General features: G+C 42.3%; 1 protein-coding gene across 2 annotated transcripts in view; it reads right to left on the bottom strand.

Annotated features, from left to right (window-relative positions):
- The window catches only part of SHISA9 (shisa family member 9), a 277,813-nt gene that overhangs the window by 242,841 nt on the left and 13,516 nt on the right, over nucleotides 1–21,456 (bottom strand). For both annotated transcript variants that reach the window (XM_019650876.1, XM_019650877.1), the window contains exon 2: nucleotides 18,005–18,132. In XM_019650876.1, the coding sequence (XP_019506421.1) occupies nucleotides 18,005–18,132 (128 nt within the window). The remainder of the gene's footprint in view (nucleotides 1–18,004; nucleotides 18,133–21,456) is intronic.

Below are 21,456 nucleotides of genomic sequence, written 5' to 3'. Positions count from 1 at the left end.
AACTGTGATCTCAGAAGAAACATCACTGGGATAAAGAACAAACAAACAAATCAGCCCCACTGCCCTCCAGCCAGCCCACACTGTGCCCAGGGGTGGGCAATTCAGTAAACAGGCAGCGATACGGCACTATCCATGGGCACCAAGTAGGGGGTTTTCCATTGCAGTCCTGCTTTGTGCAGGGATCCGAGGCCAGAGGCGGCAGCTGAAATCATGTTCAGCCCAAATTACCCATGATGGCTGTTTCTCGGGTTGAACACCAGATGAAGTGACTGGCTCGTGGTTAGGGGCCAAGTTATATGAAAAATGCATATCTTTAAATGCTAGAATCACACTCAGGAGAAGCTCGTGGGAAGTGAGCCTGTCTGAGGCAAAAGCAGAGTCATGTCTCCCGTCTCACTTTCAGCATATGCTCGTTGTGTGGTGTGGGGAACAGAAATACTTACGTTATTTATGTTGTTCTCTCTCTCACTCCCCCCTCCCGTTCGCATCTCCCCATCCCTGACCTGAGACGCAGCACTGAATATCCCAAAGGCATTTATGCCTCACTGTCCTCCATAGGCAGGTAAGAGAAGATGGCATTGGACTGACCTGGCTCCTCCTCCAACCATGGAAACTTAGAGGATTATTATAATCAGATCCCAACTGCTCAAGCATCCCCAGTTTCCTAGCAACCCTCAAAATGCTTTGGTGAAGGGTTGGAACAAGGACTTCATGGGTAAGGTTGTGGCAGCTGCGTTCTCAGATTGCTGGAGAGCTTCCCCAGATTGTCTCAAAGGCCTTTCTGGTCCATCACCCCAGCATCCCAACAAGACACCTGTTAGTCAGGGGAGTGATGGAAGAAGGCAGCACATCTGCTCTAGAACTTGCAGAGGCTCGGTTCCGAATTCCTTGCCCTGGGTCCCGAGGCCTTCCATTCTTCAGTCAGCTCCATCACGCCGTACTTCCAGGGCAGCCCCTCTGCCCCAGCAAGGCTAGTTCCTTTCCACCTGCTCAGCAGCCTTCTGCCAACGCTCTCCTCCACATAGGTGCTTCCACTCACATCTCCCTCCTTACCAGCCATGTCGCCCTCCCCTCAAGGCAGCCCACATCTCATTACCCCCCTTCTAATTCCTTGACTTCCCTCCCCCAGGAATGATCCCCCTGTGATCACTTGTTTTTGCCGGTGACATTATCGGGTATAATTAGAGACACAAGGCCAGCACATCCCCACAGTTAAAGAGCACCACGAGAGCTAAGCCACAGGGAAGGAGACGCATGCAGGGAAGATGGCCTGGTAGCCTCCAGATGTTGGTAGAACTGAGTGGTCTGAAAGGGGCTTGGACAGATGACACGGCATCCAGGAGAGAGAGATCAGGCAGAAGATGGGATTTGTCTGCACCTTTGGAGATTCGTTTGTTTCTCCTTGTGAATCTTTAGCGTCCATTCCCTACTTCTTCTGGTCAGCATCTCATTCTGCTGTGGAAAAACGTTCCTCTTCCTCATTACGCAATCTTGGTGAGACTGTCAATCAAGGTGCCTGCCCTCCCTAGCCAAGGGGGTCACATGTGACTCAAGGTGAGCCCGTTGGACCCTGTCCTAGCCCCTTGAACTTCAGCGCAGTGAGCACAAACAGAGAAAAATGATTACACTGATTCCTATCAGCAGGGGAGCTTTGATGAGACCGTGTATTAATTAGCTGATGCCACCAGCCTGGGTTCCCACCATGCCAAGCTTTGTTCTACCGATGTTCCTCTAGTTCTGTGAACCAACCCATATTCTTCAAAGGTGTTCCCTGTTTGCTTAAGTCACACAGCACTGATTTCTGCTGCTTGCACCCAAAACACCCTGATAGGGACGATTACTCCCTGAGCCTTGAAGGATAACAGCGATTACTAGGGTGCAGAGCGGGAGAAAAGAAAAGTATTGATAGCGTTGGCCTCTACTTCCTTTGTTAAGCTGTTCTACAGGCTTGGCTGATAACTCTGCAACAAGCATACGGTAAACTCCCTATCCATCAGGTCTGCCTGAAAGCAGGATGGATTGCCTTGGGACGTAATGAGTTTACCACCAAAGAAGATGATAAATGGGGCCAAGCAAACATTAATCCAGCAGGATTCTTCAAAGGCGGCTCTCTAGAATATTATTTCCTCTATCAATCAATAATTGTTACATAGAAAGATGCTTAATAGATAGGATATCGGTTTGAAAACCACTGAAATGAACACAATTGTAAATGGCTTTATTGCATTTATTCTTGGTCTTTGATGCGCTAATGTGTACTGAAAAATCTCCAAGAGGGAGAGAGAGCATGTAGGTATTCCCCAATATTTTGGGCCAAGAAACTTGAATCTTGCAGAACATCTCAAAAGACTAGTGCACAGCGGAACACCCATTGGGAAGCATTATTTGAGGGACAGATCAATCATTGAGAAATGATATAATAGACATAAAGCACTTAACACAATGCCTAGCACATAGTAGGTGCTCAAAAATTACAGCTACAATCTATAATTAGCATCTCCCTTTGTTCCCATTTCTGAATAGCATTTCTCCACATTTGCTTATACAATCTCTACCTCTCCCTCACCAGACTAGCCCCAGTGGGCTTCCTTTATTTTCGCAAGCATGATGAAGTGTTTCCCTGACTTGGGGGCCTTTTCATATTCTGTTTTTCTGCCCAGAATGCCACTTTTCCCAACTCTTCATTTGAATGGCTCCTTCTCATTCATCCTTAGGTCTCACCTTAATTGTCACTTCCTCAGTGACATCAGCCAGCCTTATTATTTATCCCATCACCTTATTTGTTTCCTCCCATATTTATCACAGGTAATAACTGTTACATTTAAAATTGTTTTATCTATTGGATATGTAAACAGTCTCCCCCCCTGCAAATGCAGTCTCTCGAGGTCAGAGACCTGGTTTGGTTTTTTGCTCCAGTAGCACAGTGCCTAACTAGGTAATGCAAGAAAAAGATTTATTGAATATATATATAATACACAAATCATTCTCTTTGTAAAGGATATTGAACATAATATGCCCCATTTTCTACAGCAGATTTACAGGAACACATATGCATTCTTCATGTTGCCCTTTGTTGTATCAATCATGATTTTTTTAAAAAACAAATCAAGGATATACTATTAAAACACAGTTCTGGGTAGCCGTTTCTATAAGAAACAAAGGAATGCAATTCTGATATGTAGTTTTATGGTAATCTGACTTGATACACATAAATAGCTTAGAGAACATAGGAGAACAAAAGGTTATCTATCACATGCCTCGAACTATCCATTCATGTAGTCATTTATTCATTAAGCAAAGATGTGCTAATTACGTACTCTACATCCAAACACCATATGTAAGCCACTACGCACTTGAGGCCTCTCCAATAAATACATCAATTTGGTTTACAGTCCCTCATTTCATATTATATTTACCTTCCTTCGTTTACAAAATCATAAGTTCTTTGAGGGGTTCTTATCATATAGGTAGCAGAAATGGAGGTGTAAACTTTATGTTCATTGCAGCATTATTCACAATAGCCAAGATATGGAAGCAATCTAAGTGTCAATCAATAGATGCATGGATAAAGATGTGAAATACACACAAAATATGGAATATTACTCAGTCATAAAAAAAGAATAAAATCTTGCCATTTGTGACAACATAGATGGACCTAGAGGGTATTGTGTTAAGTGAAATAAGTCAGACAGAGGAAGACAAATACTATATGATTTCACTTATATATGAAATCTTTAAAACAAAATAAATGTACAAACAAAACAGAAAGAAACTTGTAGATACTGAGAACAAACTGATGGTTGCCAGATTGGGGGGCAGAGTAGGGTACGGGTGTAAAGGGGGAAGGGATTGAGAAGTATAAATTGGCAGTTAAAAATAGTCACAGGAATATAAAGTACAGCATAGGGACTACAGTCAATAATATTGTAATAACGATGTACGGTGTCAGATGGGTACTAGACTTATGGGGTGATCACCTCGCAAATTATATAAATGTCTAATCACTGTGTTACACATGAAACTAATATAATACTGTGTGCCAACTGTAACTGAAAAATAATAATGAAAAAGATTTTAAACAAACGGGTGTAAAAACGTGACACATAGCACTACTCAAAAAACGTCTGTCAGAGCAGACATGGCTAATCAATCTCAGCACTCATGCCCACTGAGTGCTTGAATATGGCCTCAACATCCCTCTCAACACTCACTTCAGGCAGCCATTAACAGTCATCTGTGATAGCATCCAAAAGGAACCCAATGTGCCTACTCTGGGTGGAAAAAAGAGCCCAGACTTTGGAGTCAGGCTGTGCTGTATTTGAATCCACGTATCAGATGCATAGCCTCAGCCTGTTTACTAAGTCAGATAAAGATAATCCTCCGCAATTTGCAGCATGGTAAAGATAATTAAATGAGATTATATATTTGAAATACCTGGCACACAGCAGGTATCCAATATGTGCTAACTATTGGCGTTATGACTTTTACCCCCAAGTAAGCCTCATAGAGCGTTTCATACACAGACGATTGTGTCATAAAATGGGCCAACATGAACAGAAAGCTTGCTGAAGCAACCTCAATGGGACATCAAGATCAAAAGCCAGGAAAAGGTAACCAGGAAGGAAATCTCCCTCCATCCTCTCTACTCACACGGCATGATATATCCCATTTTCCTCTTGTCCTTTTCCTCAAAAGTGCCCTGGGAGGCAGGGAATGCTCTGAGAATTCGTTGATTCAAAAACCAAAGACTGCACCTTTTGTTCCTAAGTGCTTTTCTTAGCTTGACCTGATTTTGCTCCAAGGGTGAGGATTATAAGATCCCGTGGCATATTTGGGGCATTTTGGGATTCAGAATCAAAGGGTAGGTAAATACTTGATCTTAACCGCAGATAAGCCAGGGCTTAACGCTTGTCATTGGGTGATCACCCAATTAGAGGATAGGAAATGGATCTGTGTATCTGTTCTGTTTTTGTTTTTTTTTTCCTTTGTACTCACCACCTCTTCCCTCCAGGTTTTAAGGCTTTCTTTTAAATATAGTAATTCAATGTGGAACATAGCTGTTGGAGATGTATAGTCTGCTTGGCAATCCATTAAAATCAATATTGTGATACCAAGCAGGGGATTATTAAGGTTACTTTGCATCACTAAAGTTTTTTTTATTATCCATATCAACACAACAGTCATTTCATAAATATTAAACACACCCAATCCCCTCCTAATTTTGCTTTCATGCTAATGAAATTGAGAGTCGGCAAGGATAGAGACATTATAAGGCAATCTATGATACAGAGAAGCTGAAAGAAATGAAACAGGAGGCAATACTATTGAAAAAAAAATCAACTGTGATTAAATTGGTGGACTGGACTTGGAAAACACTGAGTGCCTTTGTGTGGCATTGCATCATTTCCAGGTAGCGCTGGAATATGTATTCATGATCTTTTAAATGTACGCAACTACTCGTGGTACATAATTTGGCATTTGCTAAACTCTGAAAAACAACACTGAAGGTTTAGTCCACAAGAAATAAAACCCAATGAATTGACAAAGGAAAAGCAATAGAGGCAATTACTTGAGCAATGTGTCCAGTATTGTACTTTGACAGCATTCATTCAACCAATTGTTATAGAGCACCGATTATGCACCAGGCACTGAGCTAGGCCCCTGGGATACAGTGGGGGGAACAAGATGAGACGAGGTCCCTGGTCTCCATGGAGCTGACATTGTGGTGGGGAAGGTACAAAAGAAACAAATCAACAAGACGATTTTAGGTAGTGACATGAGCTATGATGAAAATAAAATGGTGGCCTAATAGAGAGGGATGGTGGTGGGATTCTTTATATAGAGAATGGCTGGTTTCTATAGGGAAGGCTTCCCTGAAGAGATTAACAGTTTAGCCAAGACCTAAGTGACAGGAAGGAGTAGACATTGCAATGATCTGGGGAAGGGCGTCGCAGGAAGAGGGGTGAGCAAAACTCAAGCTCCTAAGGTAGAAGCCACCCTGGCATGTCCCAATAAGAGAAAAGAGAATGCACTTTGGTTAAGTGAGTGAGATAAGGAGCAGCAGAAGGGCTCAGGCAGGTGATGCAGGAGCTTGTAGGCAGGCGAGGAGTTTAACTTTTTCTTTTATTACTGTAGTGGATATGAGCAATGGAAAGCTCAACTGGATGGCTTTAAGGAGGTGATGAAGTGGTGTAGAGTGATGTAATCAAGTTAAGGTGAAGACCCAAATGTCACTGCACCTCCAAATTGCTCCACGTCCAAATGCAAAGCAGAAAAGCAGGAGCACTACACCTGGGGCTTGGAGATTGGGGTTGTGGTCCTTGTTAAGACCCTTAACTAGCTTTGTCAGCTAAGACCACTCACAACCAGGTAAGTGGAGAAGAGTCATTAGTTTATTCACCAAACATTTATTAGTTGCCTATTGTGTACTCAGGTCTAAATGCTGGGAACCGAGATACACATACACAAAAATGACATAATCCTAAACCTCACTGAGCTCACAATCTAGAAGGAAAAATCACAACCGAGGCAGCACATTTATGGATAGATTCGGGTATTCCTGGCGAAGAGGCTGTGATCCCACGTGATTTTTGTAAGGTTTAAATGAGATACATGCTTTGAAAACTGTGCATAATTTATAAATGGTTGCTTTTGCTTATAGAAATTAGTGTTCTTTCCATTGCAAGTAACAGAACCCCAACTGAAATTAAGTTTGAAAGAAATCCATCCTCTTATGTCACTGAAAAGCCTGTGGCTTCAGATATGGCTGGATCCAGGAACTCAAAAAATATCGTCCGAGAGCTAAACTCACTCTCTCCAACCTCTCTATTCTGCCCTTCTCTGCAATGTCTTGATTTCGGAGCAGGCCCTCCCCTTGTGGTGGCAAGATGGCTTCCAACAGCTCCAGGTATATATCCTAGACTCCTAGTAACGCTAGCAGCAAGTGATTTTTCTCTCCAACAGTTCAACAACAAAGTTATGGACCTAAGCCATGTTAAAATAAATATTTAATTTACATAAAATTCATAATTATATGACTGGAGATGTTTGTATCTATAAAGAAGTCATCATCAATGACAGAAACAAGATTTTCAGTACCATATTATGTGAAGATTTTTATAATTACATGTATGTATGTATGTAATAATCATGTAATTAAAATAATAATAAATGCATGTTTTAAAGAAGCAGTACCAGAATCTGAACCCAGCTACCTCTAAGCTGATTAGCAGAACAAAAATTGTCATAAGAAACATTTTTTGAACATGCTAATACAATGTCCTTGTCAGCTATTCTCAAAGAGTTGTTTGGCTGAGGACCTTCTCTGACTTTGAATATATGCACTAAGGTTTTTAAAATAATGCCTCTGACCAATGAGGCGCTTCCTCCATTTCTTGTTAACATTTCTTGTTACCATTTCTTGTTAAAGGAAATCAAATATCACGCACTTCCCTTGCACAACTTCCAATTCATGGGCTTTAGGAGATTCAATATTTTGTTAAAACGGCAAGAACATCTGAATATTTCAAAGGGCTTCCTCTGGATAATTGGTGAGGCACCAAACTGAAGCAGGGTTGCTCCAATAGCTATGATGTCTATCCCTGTTTTGATATCCTTAAGTCCATCTCAGAGAGCTGCCCAGTCAACAGACAATCGTGTCCTAAATAGTCAATAATATTTTTAAAACAGTATTAACCTGGCAAGTTTCATGGTTGTATAACATTAAGAAAGCCATACATTTCCCTGGACCTCGGTTTCATTATTTGAAACAATGCAGAGGATGGGATGACTGTAATCTCTCTCTCTCTCCATATATGTATGTGTGTGTGTGTGTATATATATATATATATATATATATATATATATATATATACACACACACACACATACACACACACACAACCACATGTATGATAAGAAGACCATGTCAGAAATGATCAGTGATTACCAAAAATGCAAATCTATGTTCTCGTTTTCAACTGACTGGAGGGAGAAACAAAAATGAGAAAAAAATGAGGATGTTGGAATGAATTTTTCATGAAACTGGTTTCATTTCATTTAGGAATTGTATTTTATTTTGAGAGCTATTTCCCAACTAAATGTTTGGTGCTAAAATGTCCATATCTTGTATGAAATGATGGTGAGACTATTTAGTAGTTACTTTTTAACATAATTTCCTTTCTTGACAAAACTGAAAGTTAGTACACTATGTTGGGCCCCCATTTCTTCAGTTATTTTAAATTTTTAATTATCTTTCAAACCAAAAGTATTACGAACCAAAGGCAAGATGTCTCCTAAAGTTTCCTCCAGTTCCGAAATTCTATAAGATAAACTTTTCTTATTGGGTGGTTTTAACTGAGTAACTATTGTAAATCCAGGGCGTGATTCAGCACCATGGACAGATCTCCCGGGAGCCGGTCCATCTCCCTGGACAAAAGGCTAGATTTAAATGCATAAGGGCCCAGCCCAGTGGTTCAGTTGGTTAAGATCAAGAATGCGAGCTCTGAGCAACAGTGGTTCGAGTCCCAGCCTGAGCTGAACTGCCAACAGGTGGCAGGATGGCTTAGCTTAACAAAAATAATGAAATAAATGCATAAAATACAGGCTCTGCTTTGAGCATGGCAGGCTTCGTGTGAGCACAACTCCAGGCCTAATACCTAAATTAATGAGTTTAAATCTCCATTTAATGAAATATTCAGATTATGATTACACTTAGTTTCATTAACTGCATTCTCAGACTAACATGATAGAATTTCCTTTTCAAATTGTAATTAACTTTATTGAGAATTCTTATTGGGATTTTTTTTTTGGCATTTCCTAAAACCATAATAATTTATTTAAATATTGGTTTAATGGTATTAAACTATGTTGCTTAATTTTATATTGGCTGTTATTTTCGAAAGAATAAAAATTTCACCACTAACCTTGAAGAGATGCGAGCTAACTGAATTGTAAGAATTCTCAAAAAAGAAACTGTATTCAACGTATCAATAGCTGGTCCTGAGGTTTTGATCTTCCTGTGTTAGATATGGCGTTGTTATTTTCCTACCAAAAGTAGAGTAACCCTAACCAAACATAATCCTCTTATCTCTTTACACGATTTATATAAAACTAATCAGAAGAGATCTATATGCTAAGACTGATAGTTCTCCCTTCAATCAAAGATGAGAAAAGTCAGGACATGAAAATTTTTGGCTTTCTTTCATTCAGATTCTTGGAAAGTTCTTGGGGGTGGAAGGAATTTCTCTTCCAGGACAAAATATCAGTTTTTCAGGCAGATCTGTCCTATTCACTCTTCCCTCACAATGACACATAGCAAGATTTTAACAAACACCAGTTGAATGTTGATTAAATGGAAATACTAGTGACAAGAAAGCAAAGAATTGTCTAAAATCTGAGTTCTCCAGGACAGAAATGGTGACTTTATCTCAGTTGGTCTATTTTCAAAGATGAGTGTAATCTAATATAGTGATTCTTAGTGGAAATCAATAAAGAAGGAGAAGAAAAGATAATCTGGTACATCACCCAGTGTGGGTCCTTGGGAAAGGCATGAAAAAGGTCATGAAGAGAGTACAAAGTTTAAAACCCCAATCTAGAGTCTGAGCTCCTTACCAAACATCTCTGTGGCCTTGGGCAAGTTACTTATACTCTCTGAGCCATGGGTTCCTCATCTATAACAGGTGGGTGCAAATACCAATTTCATCTATTTCATGGATTTGTAAGAAGTATAATATAATGCACGCACGTGGTAGGTCCAGAACAAGTGTTATTCTGTTTTATTTATTACTCTTTGTTTTATCCACACTAAGTGTCAGTCCCATCATAGGCATGCTGCAACATTTAATCCTAATATATAAATAGAAATGCTCTCCCAAAGGAACTGTGTCCAAGGATAGGCTTTCCCTAGTGTGGAAGGAACACAACTTGGCATCTTTTAAACTAAACCAGACATTGTGATGAGCACTTAGGCTTTCTTTACAAATAGTCCTACGGCTGGTTGGAAGCACTTTGGAAAGGCAATGCGAATCTAATTAGACAATGCCATGTGGCCAGCATTAGCAGCAATTTTTGAAAAGAGCCCAGGAGATGACTTACAGAAACTGGGGAATTATTTTTTTTCTTTTAAGGGCTCTGTTTGCTCTGTTTCTGTTGCTTGCATATGGACACACGCACACATACAATCTCATTATCTGGGTAGAAACACAAGACATGTTTGGGGTCATAGCAATTCCTACTGGCCTGGTCTGCCAGGGTAAATAGAATATTAAAATCAATATTTCTAGCAGAACAAAAGCTCGTGTGTTTTAAATGGGAATAAAAGAAAAACAGAAGATGGGAACAAATGGTGGAGAATGGGACAGCTGCTCCATTAGAGCTATTTCCTTGGGAAGGAATTGACAGTTTCTTGGGATCTCATTTGCATAAAAAACATTGGTAGTAACAAACACACACACACACCACACACACAAATTGTGTTATCAGCTGGCACACAGAGTGAAAACATTTTCACTGTGAAGACAACCACACAGTGAATTCATGGTGATGTGTATCACCGTCCCCTGGTGAGCAGACCACGTTAGCGCCACTGTCCCCTCATTCCACAAATAATAGTCACCACCAACATTTATGCACCAACCGGGCATTACGTTACGTTCTTTCTATGTGTTCATTCACTTAATCCTCACAACAATCTTGAAAGGGAAATGTTATTTTTGCTCCCTTTACAGGATGGGAAACTGAGGTTCAGAGAATTAAATTAATTTTTCCAAGACTGCATAGCTAATAGGTGACAGAGCAGATACCCAGTCCAGTTAGGCCTACCTCCCAAGCCCATGTCCCCCATTCCCTCATTGCACTATTTCAAAGACATAGGAGACATGTTTAGTGAGTATCATCCACACGTCAGGGACTCACCTATAACACTGAATACAAGACATAACCAGCGCTCTTGGTCTAAAACCACACAAAGTGAATTCAGACTACTGCACTGAACCTACCAATGGGTTTAGCGGACCCAGTATCAATCCACCCCCTAAGTCCTACTAACCCTATAATTTACTGACCCATGGGCCAAAACCATTCGAGTCATAGATCTTCAGATGGAAAGGTAGCCTGCCAAACTGTGGAAAAGAAGGTTTTGGAGTCAGAAACAAGAGTGTTGGTAGCTAAGGCTTCATAAAAGAGAATTAATGCCTCACATGAGTTAGAATTAGCCAAGTTCCCTCAAAACTCAAAATCCGCTAATGGGTTCCACCAGGCTTCTTACAGAACTTGAGCTAGGGGTTCATTCATGTGTGCAATACTCGTTCATTCAACAAACACCTGTGGCACACTCTAGGCACTGGAGATACAGAGGTGAATAAAACAAGCATGACCCTGCCCCAACCCTGCTTCTCAAGCATGACCTTCTTGGAGAACCTGCCCCCCATAGTCCTGACAGGGAGCCCTAAGACACTCTCCACCCCACCCAACTTATGGACTTGGGGTCAGACAGCTGAGCCAGAAGAAGCCAGGCCATTGGCTGGTTAGAAGAAGCCCATCCCATTTTCTCTCTCTGGATCATGTGGACTAAAGGACACAGTGACTTACTACATGAAGGACAAATAAGGTGGCAATGCTACCTTTACCCACTCCACCTACTGAAGGCCGTGTGCTGGTCCTGAGTCCCACTTTTCCTGAGCCTGATATTCACCAGAAGATAACCCCTGTGCATCCAGGCTATGGAGGCAGACGGACATGGGTTTGAATCCTGGCTCCTCTATTTATTACTATAATATCATGGACAAGTTCTCTAATTTTTAATTTTATTGTGGACATTTCCAAATATACACAAAGATAAAGAGACTAGGATAATGAGTGCCCATATATTTGGTCATCCAGCTGCAATAATAATATTTTCCCCATTTTGTTTCATCTGCCATCCCCTACAATTTTGCATCTTCCTGGCGATTTTTAAAGTAAATCTCAGCCATCAGGTTAGACGAGTTCCCTCATTTCCATGAATTTTCAGTTTCCTCCTTCATAAAACAGGAATAATGATACCTCTTTCATAGGCTTTTTCCTTCATTGGACAAAAATTTATGGAGCTGCTGCCATGAGCCGGCCCAGTTCCTGCCATAGGGGGTGCAGCTGTGACAACACACAGCATTTGCTCTCATGGAGTTTACATTGTAGTGGAAGAGACATAAATAATGAGCATGACAATTTCAGAGAGAACAAAAGTTATGAAGCAAACAGCAGGGACATGGGAAACAAATAGTAGGTGATTTGGGAGCCAGCGGTAGACAAGAAAGTACCTTCTAATGAAGTGGCCATGGGCGTAAGCTGTGAAAGCGAAGGGGTCTGGGCGCAGCGCGCTATAGGCAGAAGCATGAGTGTGAAGGCCTCTCTGCAGGAATGAGCCAGGCTGTCGGAGGGTTCGTTTAAGTATGAAATGAGCTAATACAGTCAAAGCTTTAGCACCCAATGCCTAGCACATAGCAAGCGCTCCATAAATACTAGTTATTATTCCTCCTAAGGCAGAACTCTTCACAAGACAGTAAGTACAATGGAGTATATTTTGGAAACAGCTCTCTTTCCTAGAGTGCTGGTAGATCTTTCGGTTCACGTAGCATAGCCTTTAACGACTTCTACTCCTGGGGGAAGACCTCGCCGTCTGTAAACACCTATACCGCAAGGAGAGGTCGTGTAGGGCAGTAGTTAAAAACGCCGGCCTTGGGGTCTTACTTGCTCCATTTAAATCGCAGCTCCATCATTTAATCGCTGTATGAACTCTGGACAGGCCACTTAACCTCTATGAGTCTCAGTTTCCCAACCTTATGATGGTGAAAGTAATATTACTAACCTAATAAGGTTTGGACGATTCAATGGGTTGGGAGGTTAGAATGCTGTTTGTCTAAGTTGCTGTTCACATTATACAATCTTACATATTTTACAGTCTCATATGCTCGTATCTATAGTCACTCTTTTGCCTGCCCTGATTAAGAAATTGCACCCCCTGCCCCCATTTAAAAAAAAAATTTGAGAATATCCCTACCAGAATCTCCAAAAGTCAAGTATAGGACTTCCAGGCGCTTTGGGAAATACAGAAAAATGAATGGAAGGCGGCCGGTTGCTCAGGTGCTTAGAGAGAGCACAGGCTCATAACACCAAGGTTGCCAGTTCGATCCCCACATGGGCCAAGGAGCTGTGCCCTCCACAACTAGATTGAAGACAATTACTTGACTTGGAGCTGATGGGTCCCAGAAAAACACACTGTTCCCCAATAAAATTTCTTTAAAAAAAAAGAATGAAAATCCATCTGGCCCTAGATATGAACTGTACAACATCTTTGGAAACTAAACAATGAATCTGCTTTTCATCTGGCTCCTTGTTAATCCACTCGGGAAAGATCCTGGGGGCGTCGGGGTGAGATGAGGGCTGGATTCGGGGCCTGGTCTTGCAGACGGATTCTGTGTCCTGAAATAGGAAGTCAGCATTCCTCCTCAGGTTGAGGTGAGATCTCACTTGCTCAGATTATGCTGTGAAATCAACAGTGTAACGTCAACCCAATTTCAAAGCGGGGTCGCATGTTTGTATGGAAACGGAAGGTACTTGGGCCCCGTGAGTCGATGTGAGAGCATCGTCAGGATGGCAACTGGTTCCATTCCAACACTGACCCAGTGCATAATTTTATGTGCATGCTTTTGCAGGCACTGGGAGCTACTTTTCATACCATGGCAATAAAGGCTTTGTCATTGCTGCTGAGTTATTTAATATTGTTTCTAGTCTTTACCACATCATTAAACAATGCCACGCAACCAAAACCCCACCACCAAGGTTGCTGTACTCCATAGAAGGTAGTATTCTGCACTGGCTCCTGGAACAGCAAAAAGACCTTAGCGAAGAAACTGGTGAAATTCAAATGCTATCTCCAGTTCAGCCGAAAATAATGTACTAATGTTCATTTCTTTGTTTTGACAAGTGTACCATAGTAATGTAAGATTTTAACATTAGGGGAAAGTGGGTGAGGCGTATACAGAACTATGTGTGCTCTCTTTGTAATTTTTCTGTAAATATAAAATTATTCTGAAATTCAAATTTTATTTCAAAAGAAAAAAAGGTATATTGTTAATACAAACGAGTTGAGAAACGTTGACCCGGGTTGTAGCCTCGTATCCACAGCCCCTCACTCACATCTCCCATCCTTAAGAAGGGAGCCTATATTTACGCTGCACTCCCAAAAGCGGTGCCAGGCAGCGAGGCTGGGGTTGGGGAGACAAAGTACGTTCATAACACTTGAGGACAAAATGTGCCTTCAAAAGCAAACTCTAATTACACAGACGCCCAAGAGCATTTGCAGAAAATCACTATCTCATCTGAATCGACATCCTGTTAATCAAAGAGGTCAAAGCCCTTTTGATTATCAGACTAAATATTTTTAGGCAATATCACTGAATGCCTGGAAGGAACATGAGCAGCCTCAGTAGAAGAAAAATCCATCTTTAGATAGAGGCAAGTCCTGCCTATCGCAGGAAAAATTAACCACAGGAAATTTATACAGAAATGTTGGTCAAAACGTCCCCATATTGAAACTTTCTCCTCCCTATATGACTCCACCCTTGACCTTCTCCACTCCCCTCTTGCTAAATATCCAATTGCAACACTGACTTTTGATTCTCTTAGCATTTGACCCAAGCATAAGGGCAAGATCAGAAAATGATCTAGCATTAGTATCAAGAAGATGAGGAGAGGGCCGGCCAAGTGGCGCAGTTGGTTAAGAGCGCAAGCTCCGAGCAACAGGGTCTCAGGTTCGATTCCCACATGGGCCAGTAAGCCACGCCCAAGCTGAGCTGCTGCTGAGCTGGTGAGAGCGTATGCTCTTAGCAGCAAGATTGCGGGTTCAACACCCACATGGGATAGTGGGCTGTGCATTCCCCCCTCTCTGCGTCCCGCAGCTAAGATTGAACACAGCACCTGAAGTTGAGCAGCCGTGAGCTGCAAATGAGTAGCAAGACGGCTCAGCATGCAACAAGATTGCTGGTTCGACTCCCGCGTGGGGTGGTGGACTACATACACCCCCTGCAACTAGATTGAAAGCGGCGACTGGACTTGGAGCTGAGCTGCGCCCTCCACAGCTAAGACTGAAGGACAACAACTTGACTTGGAGCTGATGGGTCCTGGGAAAACACAATGTTTCCCTTCCCCAATTCCCCAACACTGTTCCTCTCCCCAGTTCCCCAATAAAATCTAAAAAAAAGAAAAGAAAAACGATGAGCAGAGAGAAATAGACAGAAATGATAACGTATCATCTTAAAGGAATGTCGAGTAGGTCATTGAATAGAGATGAAAATATTTAAGTTGGGACTATTGAGTTCCCAATCAAATCCAGTAACTTGGATGTTTAGTGAACACCCTAAAAATGGCATGACATGCCCCTCTTTGTATATTACAAGTAGACACATCTTTCTTTCCATTTTTTGTAATAGTAAATCTTTCTAGCTCCTATAATGTCCAGAAGAGGTTTTTATATTCGATAAGTTCATTCTACTTCTGGCACCAAGGGCTAGTCTCACTTTCCAATTATCAAACTGAGTTCCTTCTCTCCTAGTCCTCTGTTGGTCAAAGTGAGCTCTGGTGACTGCCTGGCTTCTTGAATCCCGAATAATTGATAAATATCAGTCATCTAGCCCTATCCTCTCAATGAACTCTGAAAAGCATTCCTTCTTCTGAACATGTCACTTTTTCCCTGTCTATAATATATAAATAGCTCCTGTCAATCAATAAAAAAAATCATTATAAGGACACCTATCATTACTACCAACTACTGGATGAGTTATATAAATTAAGCTTTTTCATGTAAATCTTTGAAAAAGCTATATGCTTATCTCCCAGATATCCCCCAAAATTCCAGGAAATAAGGATGAGATCAACCTAGCAGGATTATGTGATATTAACATCTGTGGTGATTCTTGTGAGAATGCAATGTTTGTGACATCACACCAGTTCTCCTTTGCAGCTCCCCAGGAACGCCCTTGTTTCATTCCACCCAGTAGAATATTATAAGACACTTTTTTTTTCTTGGTATAAAAGATCAATGACCACTGAGACACAAATACAGAGAAAAAGCAAGGATCATAAATAAACCAAGTGAGTCTGCCACAAGAGGCTTCTGAACTACGTGGTGCCTAGACATCCACCTCTAAAGCAGTCTACTTATTTTCAGTACAACTTTCAACAAAAGTCCCTTAGCAAAGCAAGATTCCTTAATGTGGCCTGCCCTTTGCCTGATGGAATGATAATGCGTGGGGGACTTCAGTGAGCTTGTTTATGCCATTTGAGTGCTGATTCAAAAATCATCCTAAATATCGACACTTCAAATGAGAACCTTGTTAACAGTCATGTTTTATAGCCAGGGACTCCACCATGTCACCTTTGTCTACTCCGTCCTCACTCAGGATGGTTAGAACCCACCTACACCTAAGTTCAACTTACTTCCCGGCGCCATCCATCTAAAAGGGAATAATGCTCATTTCCATCAACGCTGGAATGGCACACAGCAGTTGCCGTGTCAGAGCTGGTGTAATACACCATATCTTTCAGGGCTGTGAGATCTGGCCGTAAAACTTCCGATTGCTGGTATATTTTGCTCTCAAGTGTGGCCATTTCTCATGCCCTTTTTAGGACCTGGTTCATAAATACATAATGTTGACTTACTTAATCCAATGGAACCTAAGATTTCGATTTGGTACCCATTTTCCAACCGTGGGAACACCGACTTCTGGAACTTTACTGCAACATTTCCAAGGCCATGAAAAACGGCCACCGTGAAGAATCAGAGAATTCACGTCACCGGTGTCAAATTCCAGACTTATTCCGCTACCCATGGGGCGTAAAAATTTGCAACCAAACAGTTCAAAATTATGATTCAGCAAATACAACTCCAATTCAACTCCTGGTGGAGCTTCAGCCAAGGCGACCCATACTATAAAACGTGCAATGCCAGCACTGCTTCTGTTTTCAAGAACCTCCAGCCACAACTAAATGCATCCTTTAAACTGTCTGGCTTTTGTTATTTTAAACCAAACCCTCCGCATTACTGTAATGTGGGGGTTACTTGAAAACATAATTGCTGGGAATAACCACAGTAGTATACTATTGTCAAAAACTAAACAGTCTTGTTTTTCCCCACTCCCATTAGTCAGTACGTAGGACCCATAATGTGTGTTGTGTACACAGACCTTTGAAAGGAAAGAAAATCTTTGGGAGCATACCAAGATCCTCAAGCATGCTCCATCCGCTAAAGAACACCTATTGAAACACAATAAGAAACACAGCTCTTTTTGCTGTTGAGTCACAGTATAGGCAGCTCAAAACAACATAACCAGAACTCACCCCACACACAAAGGCTCTCCTACACACACACACACACACACACACACACACACACACACACAAAAGTTTGTGGATTATTTTTATGCAACTCTAGTTTTATGAAAAATAGATGTAATTCTTCTGAACTAGTATCTGTTCATTGAAAATAGTATGTAACCTAAAAGTCACAACTGGTCTACCTCAGGAGGCAGACAAATAAACAAATGGACCATTGGTTAACCGATTACCCTACCAAGATGAACCAACCCAGTGGGTGATTGGTTAACAGATTAACTATCTAAGATGAACCAACCAAGCAATCAATTGGTTAACTAAGTCCCCAGCCATGATGAACCCACCAAGAGGGCCATTAGTTAATATAACCTAGGTGAAGCAACCAAGAGATCTATTAGCTAACAGAAGACCCAGCCCTGAGAAACCAACCAAGTGGGTCCCTCTTTCACAGAGAAACAAACCATGTGAGCTCTGATGATGCCAAACACAGCTTCATCTAGGGAAGATGAAATAAAACTTCTCTAGTCAACAAAGAGACAGTCTTCATGAACCCAAACACACAGCATGATATCTGGAGGTGTGACCACCGCCCGGCCCGCCATGTGGGACTGGAAATGGATCGCGCAGCTCTACTTACGAAGATTATTTACGGGGGTTCTGGTATCCATGTTCTCATAATGCTGCACATGGACCACGATGTTGAGGTCTCTCTCCATATGGTCAGTGTTGCAGTGGCCCTGGGGCCTCATGACATCTGCGAGGGCCCTGAAAGAAGAAAGGGTTGAAATCTGTTCATCCAAGACACAATGACTGACGCCCCGGTACTCCGGGCACTGTGCTTGGGAACAAAAGGCAAGGCCCTCTTACTCCATGGAGCCACCATTCTGGTTAGAGGTGGGAGAGGGGAAAAGACACAAGCAAGTAAATAAGATCACTGCAATTAGAGGACATAAGGACTTCACCCAGAATAGTTGACGTGCTTCCCACAATAGCTGTGTAATAGCAGTGTTACCTACGTCAGAGTTGAGAAAACTATACGATGACTATATGTAATGTGCACACCATATATTTAGTCCCCCCAACATCTAACACTCAATACCAACACTTCATGTACAGTAATGGCCCAATGTTAGTAACAAATAACATTGAGTACTTAACCGTAAGCCAGGCACTATGCTAATCACATCATGTGCCTTAAATCAACAGGGCAGCATATGAACACCTTATGAGGATGATTACTTCTTGGCAGATAAGTAAACAAAGGCTCAGAGAGGTGAATTAACCTGCTCAAGGTCACACTGCCAGTAGGTTGTATCACAGGGATTTAAACCAGAGTCTGTGTTCAAAGTCCCGTACTGTATGCACTGGGTTCCCTATATCTACGGAGGATTTGGTGTGATCCGTCCACACCCCGTGCTGCTGCTGTTCTTAATCAGTGGGGATGGATGGAAAGCATAGAACCTGGGGCACCAGCTGTGTTTCGGGCACTTTCCATTTGTCATCATGTTGAATCCCCTTGACACTCACCTGAGGGTCAATATTCTTATCACTATTATTTTATAAATAAGGAAACAAGTTGAGAGGTTATTAAAGTGACTGTTATTAAGTTCCTAGGGCTGCTGTAACCAAGTACCACAAACTGGGTGGCTTAACACAACCAAAATTTATTGTGTCACCGTTCTGGAGGTTAGAGGTCCAAAATGGAGACGTCAGCAGGGCCATGCTCCCTCTGAAACCTGTAGGGGAGTTCTTTGCCTCTCTCTAACCACCTCTTTAGGTGGTTTGCAGTTGCGTCGCTCCAGTCTCTGCCACCCTCTTCACAGAGTGCTCTCCATCTTCACACGGAAATGTTCTTGTAAGGACACCAGTCATAGGGGCCCACCCTACTCCAGTATGACCACATCTTACCTAACTGTATCCTATCTCCAAACAAGGTCACATGTGGAGGACCAGGGGGCTTAGGACTTCAATAATCTTTTTTTGAGGGGGTGGGGGGGGACAGAATTCAACCCATAACAGTGATCTTCCCAATGACATGTAAGCTTAGGAAAGCAGCTCAGCGTGAGCGCACAGAACAAAGATAACTGTCAAACAGATATTGCACCTAAGGTCAGACCTCACCAACACGTATTTTTTCTCTTCCTCTACCCTCTATCATGTGTCTATGTAGATATATGAATATCCTGGAAAGATAGGTAACACTGTAGTTACGAGTGTATGTGCGTGTGTCTTTTACTCACTTGCAACTGTTGCACAGTATTTCAACATGTGCAACCCCCATAGTTCATGTACCTGCAGAGAGGATATTCTCAATATCCAACAACAAGCAGGGAAACTGACCAATCAGAATGGATGCCCCCTTTAAACACCCAGTTGATTCATTGCGAACCTGTAAAATACCAGCCTTGCTTACCCGTTTTCCTAATTACACACACCTAGATGGTCACCGACCACCTACCTCTGTAAACAACCGCCAAGTAAACATCCTCACACTCACTCCTCTTGGACCAGGGACAGCTTCTCTGGGCTGCACGCCCCCATGTGGTGCTACCATGTTTCAGGGTCTATCCAGACACTGTCATTAACCAGACCCTCTGAGTCCAAACCAAGGAAGACAGAGGAGGAGGGTGTGCTGCTTGGGCAAGGCCCACACATACCACCTAGGAACTCAGTGGGTCCAGTCTGTCTGCTGAAATTAACCCAGCAAGGCAGCAATTCTCAAATACCAGTCTGCCACCCAGCAGCAAGAAGGCATAGCATGTGCAAAGGCCCTGAGGCAGGAAAGAGTTCAACTACCTGAGGGACTAGAAGGCCAAGAAAGCTGAAAGGTGGCAAACAAAGAGGTGAGTGTTACAAGGTGACAATTATTGTACCCATTTTACAGAGCAAAAAACAGCCCAAGTTAACTCAGCTAATCATGAGAGGGGCTGAGATACAAAGCTGAGTGTCTCTGAAGTCAGAGTTCGGGCCCTTCCCACCGCTGTGCAGTAAGCAGAGTCTGAAACTCAAAGGGGCTGCAGGGGAGCAACATTTGAGACTTAGGTACGCCTCCCAAACCTCACTTGCCTTTTTCACATCTAAACAAGTTCTTTATCATGAGCTTCAAGAGAACTCTGAACCCTTGTGGAACTGAGTGGAAATTTTGTGTGTGCATTTTTCTCGAACAAAAAGCCATAGCTTTCACCAAATTCTCTAAGGAGTCCCCCCAAATTCCAAAATGTTCAGGCTTTCAAGAGGAGAGCAAAGGAAGTAATCAGGATGGCCACCATGAACTTGGCCAGCACTGCCATCTGCAGATCCCCAGGGCTTTTCCTGAGTGCGGAAATTCGTGAAAATCCAGCCCCAAAGCCAAGGACACTTCCCGCGTGTGCCCTTGCCCCACCCCAACCCACACACAGCCCTTCCCCAGCGCCTGCAGTGGAGATGAGAAGTCTTAGAGGCCTCCGTATCCTGGACAAGGAGTCCTCAAGGTGTGCTTCATTCACTCCAGGGACTGCATAAAATGAGTTGGCCTGGGGAAGGAAACAGAACTGGGAATAGTCTTTAGTTGTTAAAAATGAGAAATCGATTTAATGCGTTTACTGATGCTCGCGCCCTCACTTGAACACCCACGTCAGATGGTGAGAATCAGGAATCTTGATGAGGGTGACTGGCAGGAGCACCCTCATTGGGGGGGCCCTACCTGTACTGAAGCTATGTGTACCCCTAAAGGGGATATGCACATAGATTATCTAGTTTTAACGAGACTATACATCATTAAGGACACAGACGGTTTAAAACTATCCCCCACAACAAAACCACAGCCTGAAAATGATGCTGACAAAGCAAGCACAAGAACACACTACAATCCACTCCCCCCGTCTTTCCAATAGCTTCTCACAAGGCGAAAACAACGATGGCCTACTCAGATCAAAACGAAGACAGCCCACAATTATCAAAACTCTCATGCAGAATATTCAAAACACGGATTTACTTATTAACGATGAACTTCATCCTCAACGTATATCATGCTTTGAGATTTTAGCTAATGACCGCATTAAGTCACCATGGTTAGCGACAACTTTAAAAATATTTCACCTTGGGCCGGCC

This window comes from Hipposideros armiger, unplaced genomic scaffold (genome assembly GCF_001890085.2).
Source record: "Hipposideros armiger isolate ML-2016 unplaced genomic scaffold, ASM189008v1 scaffold_149, whole genome shotgun sequence".
Classification (NCBI taxonomy): Eukaryota; Metazoa; Chordata; class Mammalia; order Chiroptera; family Hipposideridae; genus Hipposideros; species Hipposideros armiger.
The sequence above is the reverse complement of the archived record's forward strand: the minus strand, read 5'-3'. Positions and strand labels throughout refer to the sequence as shown.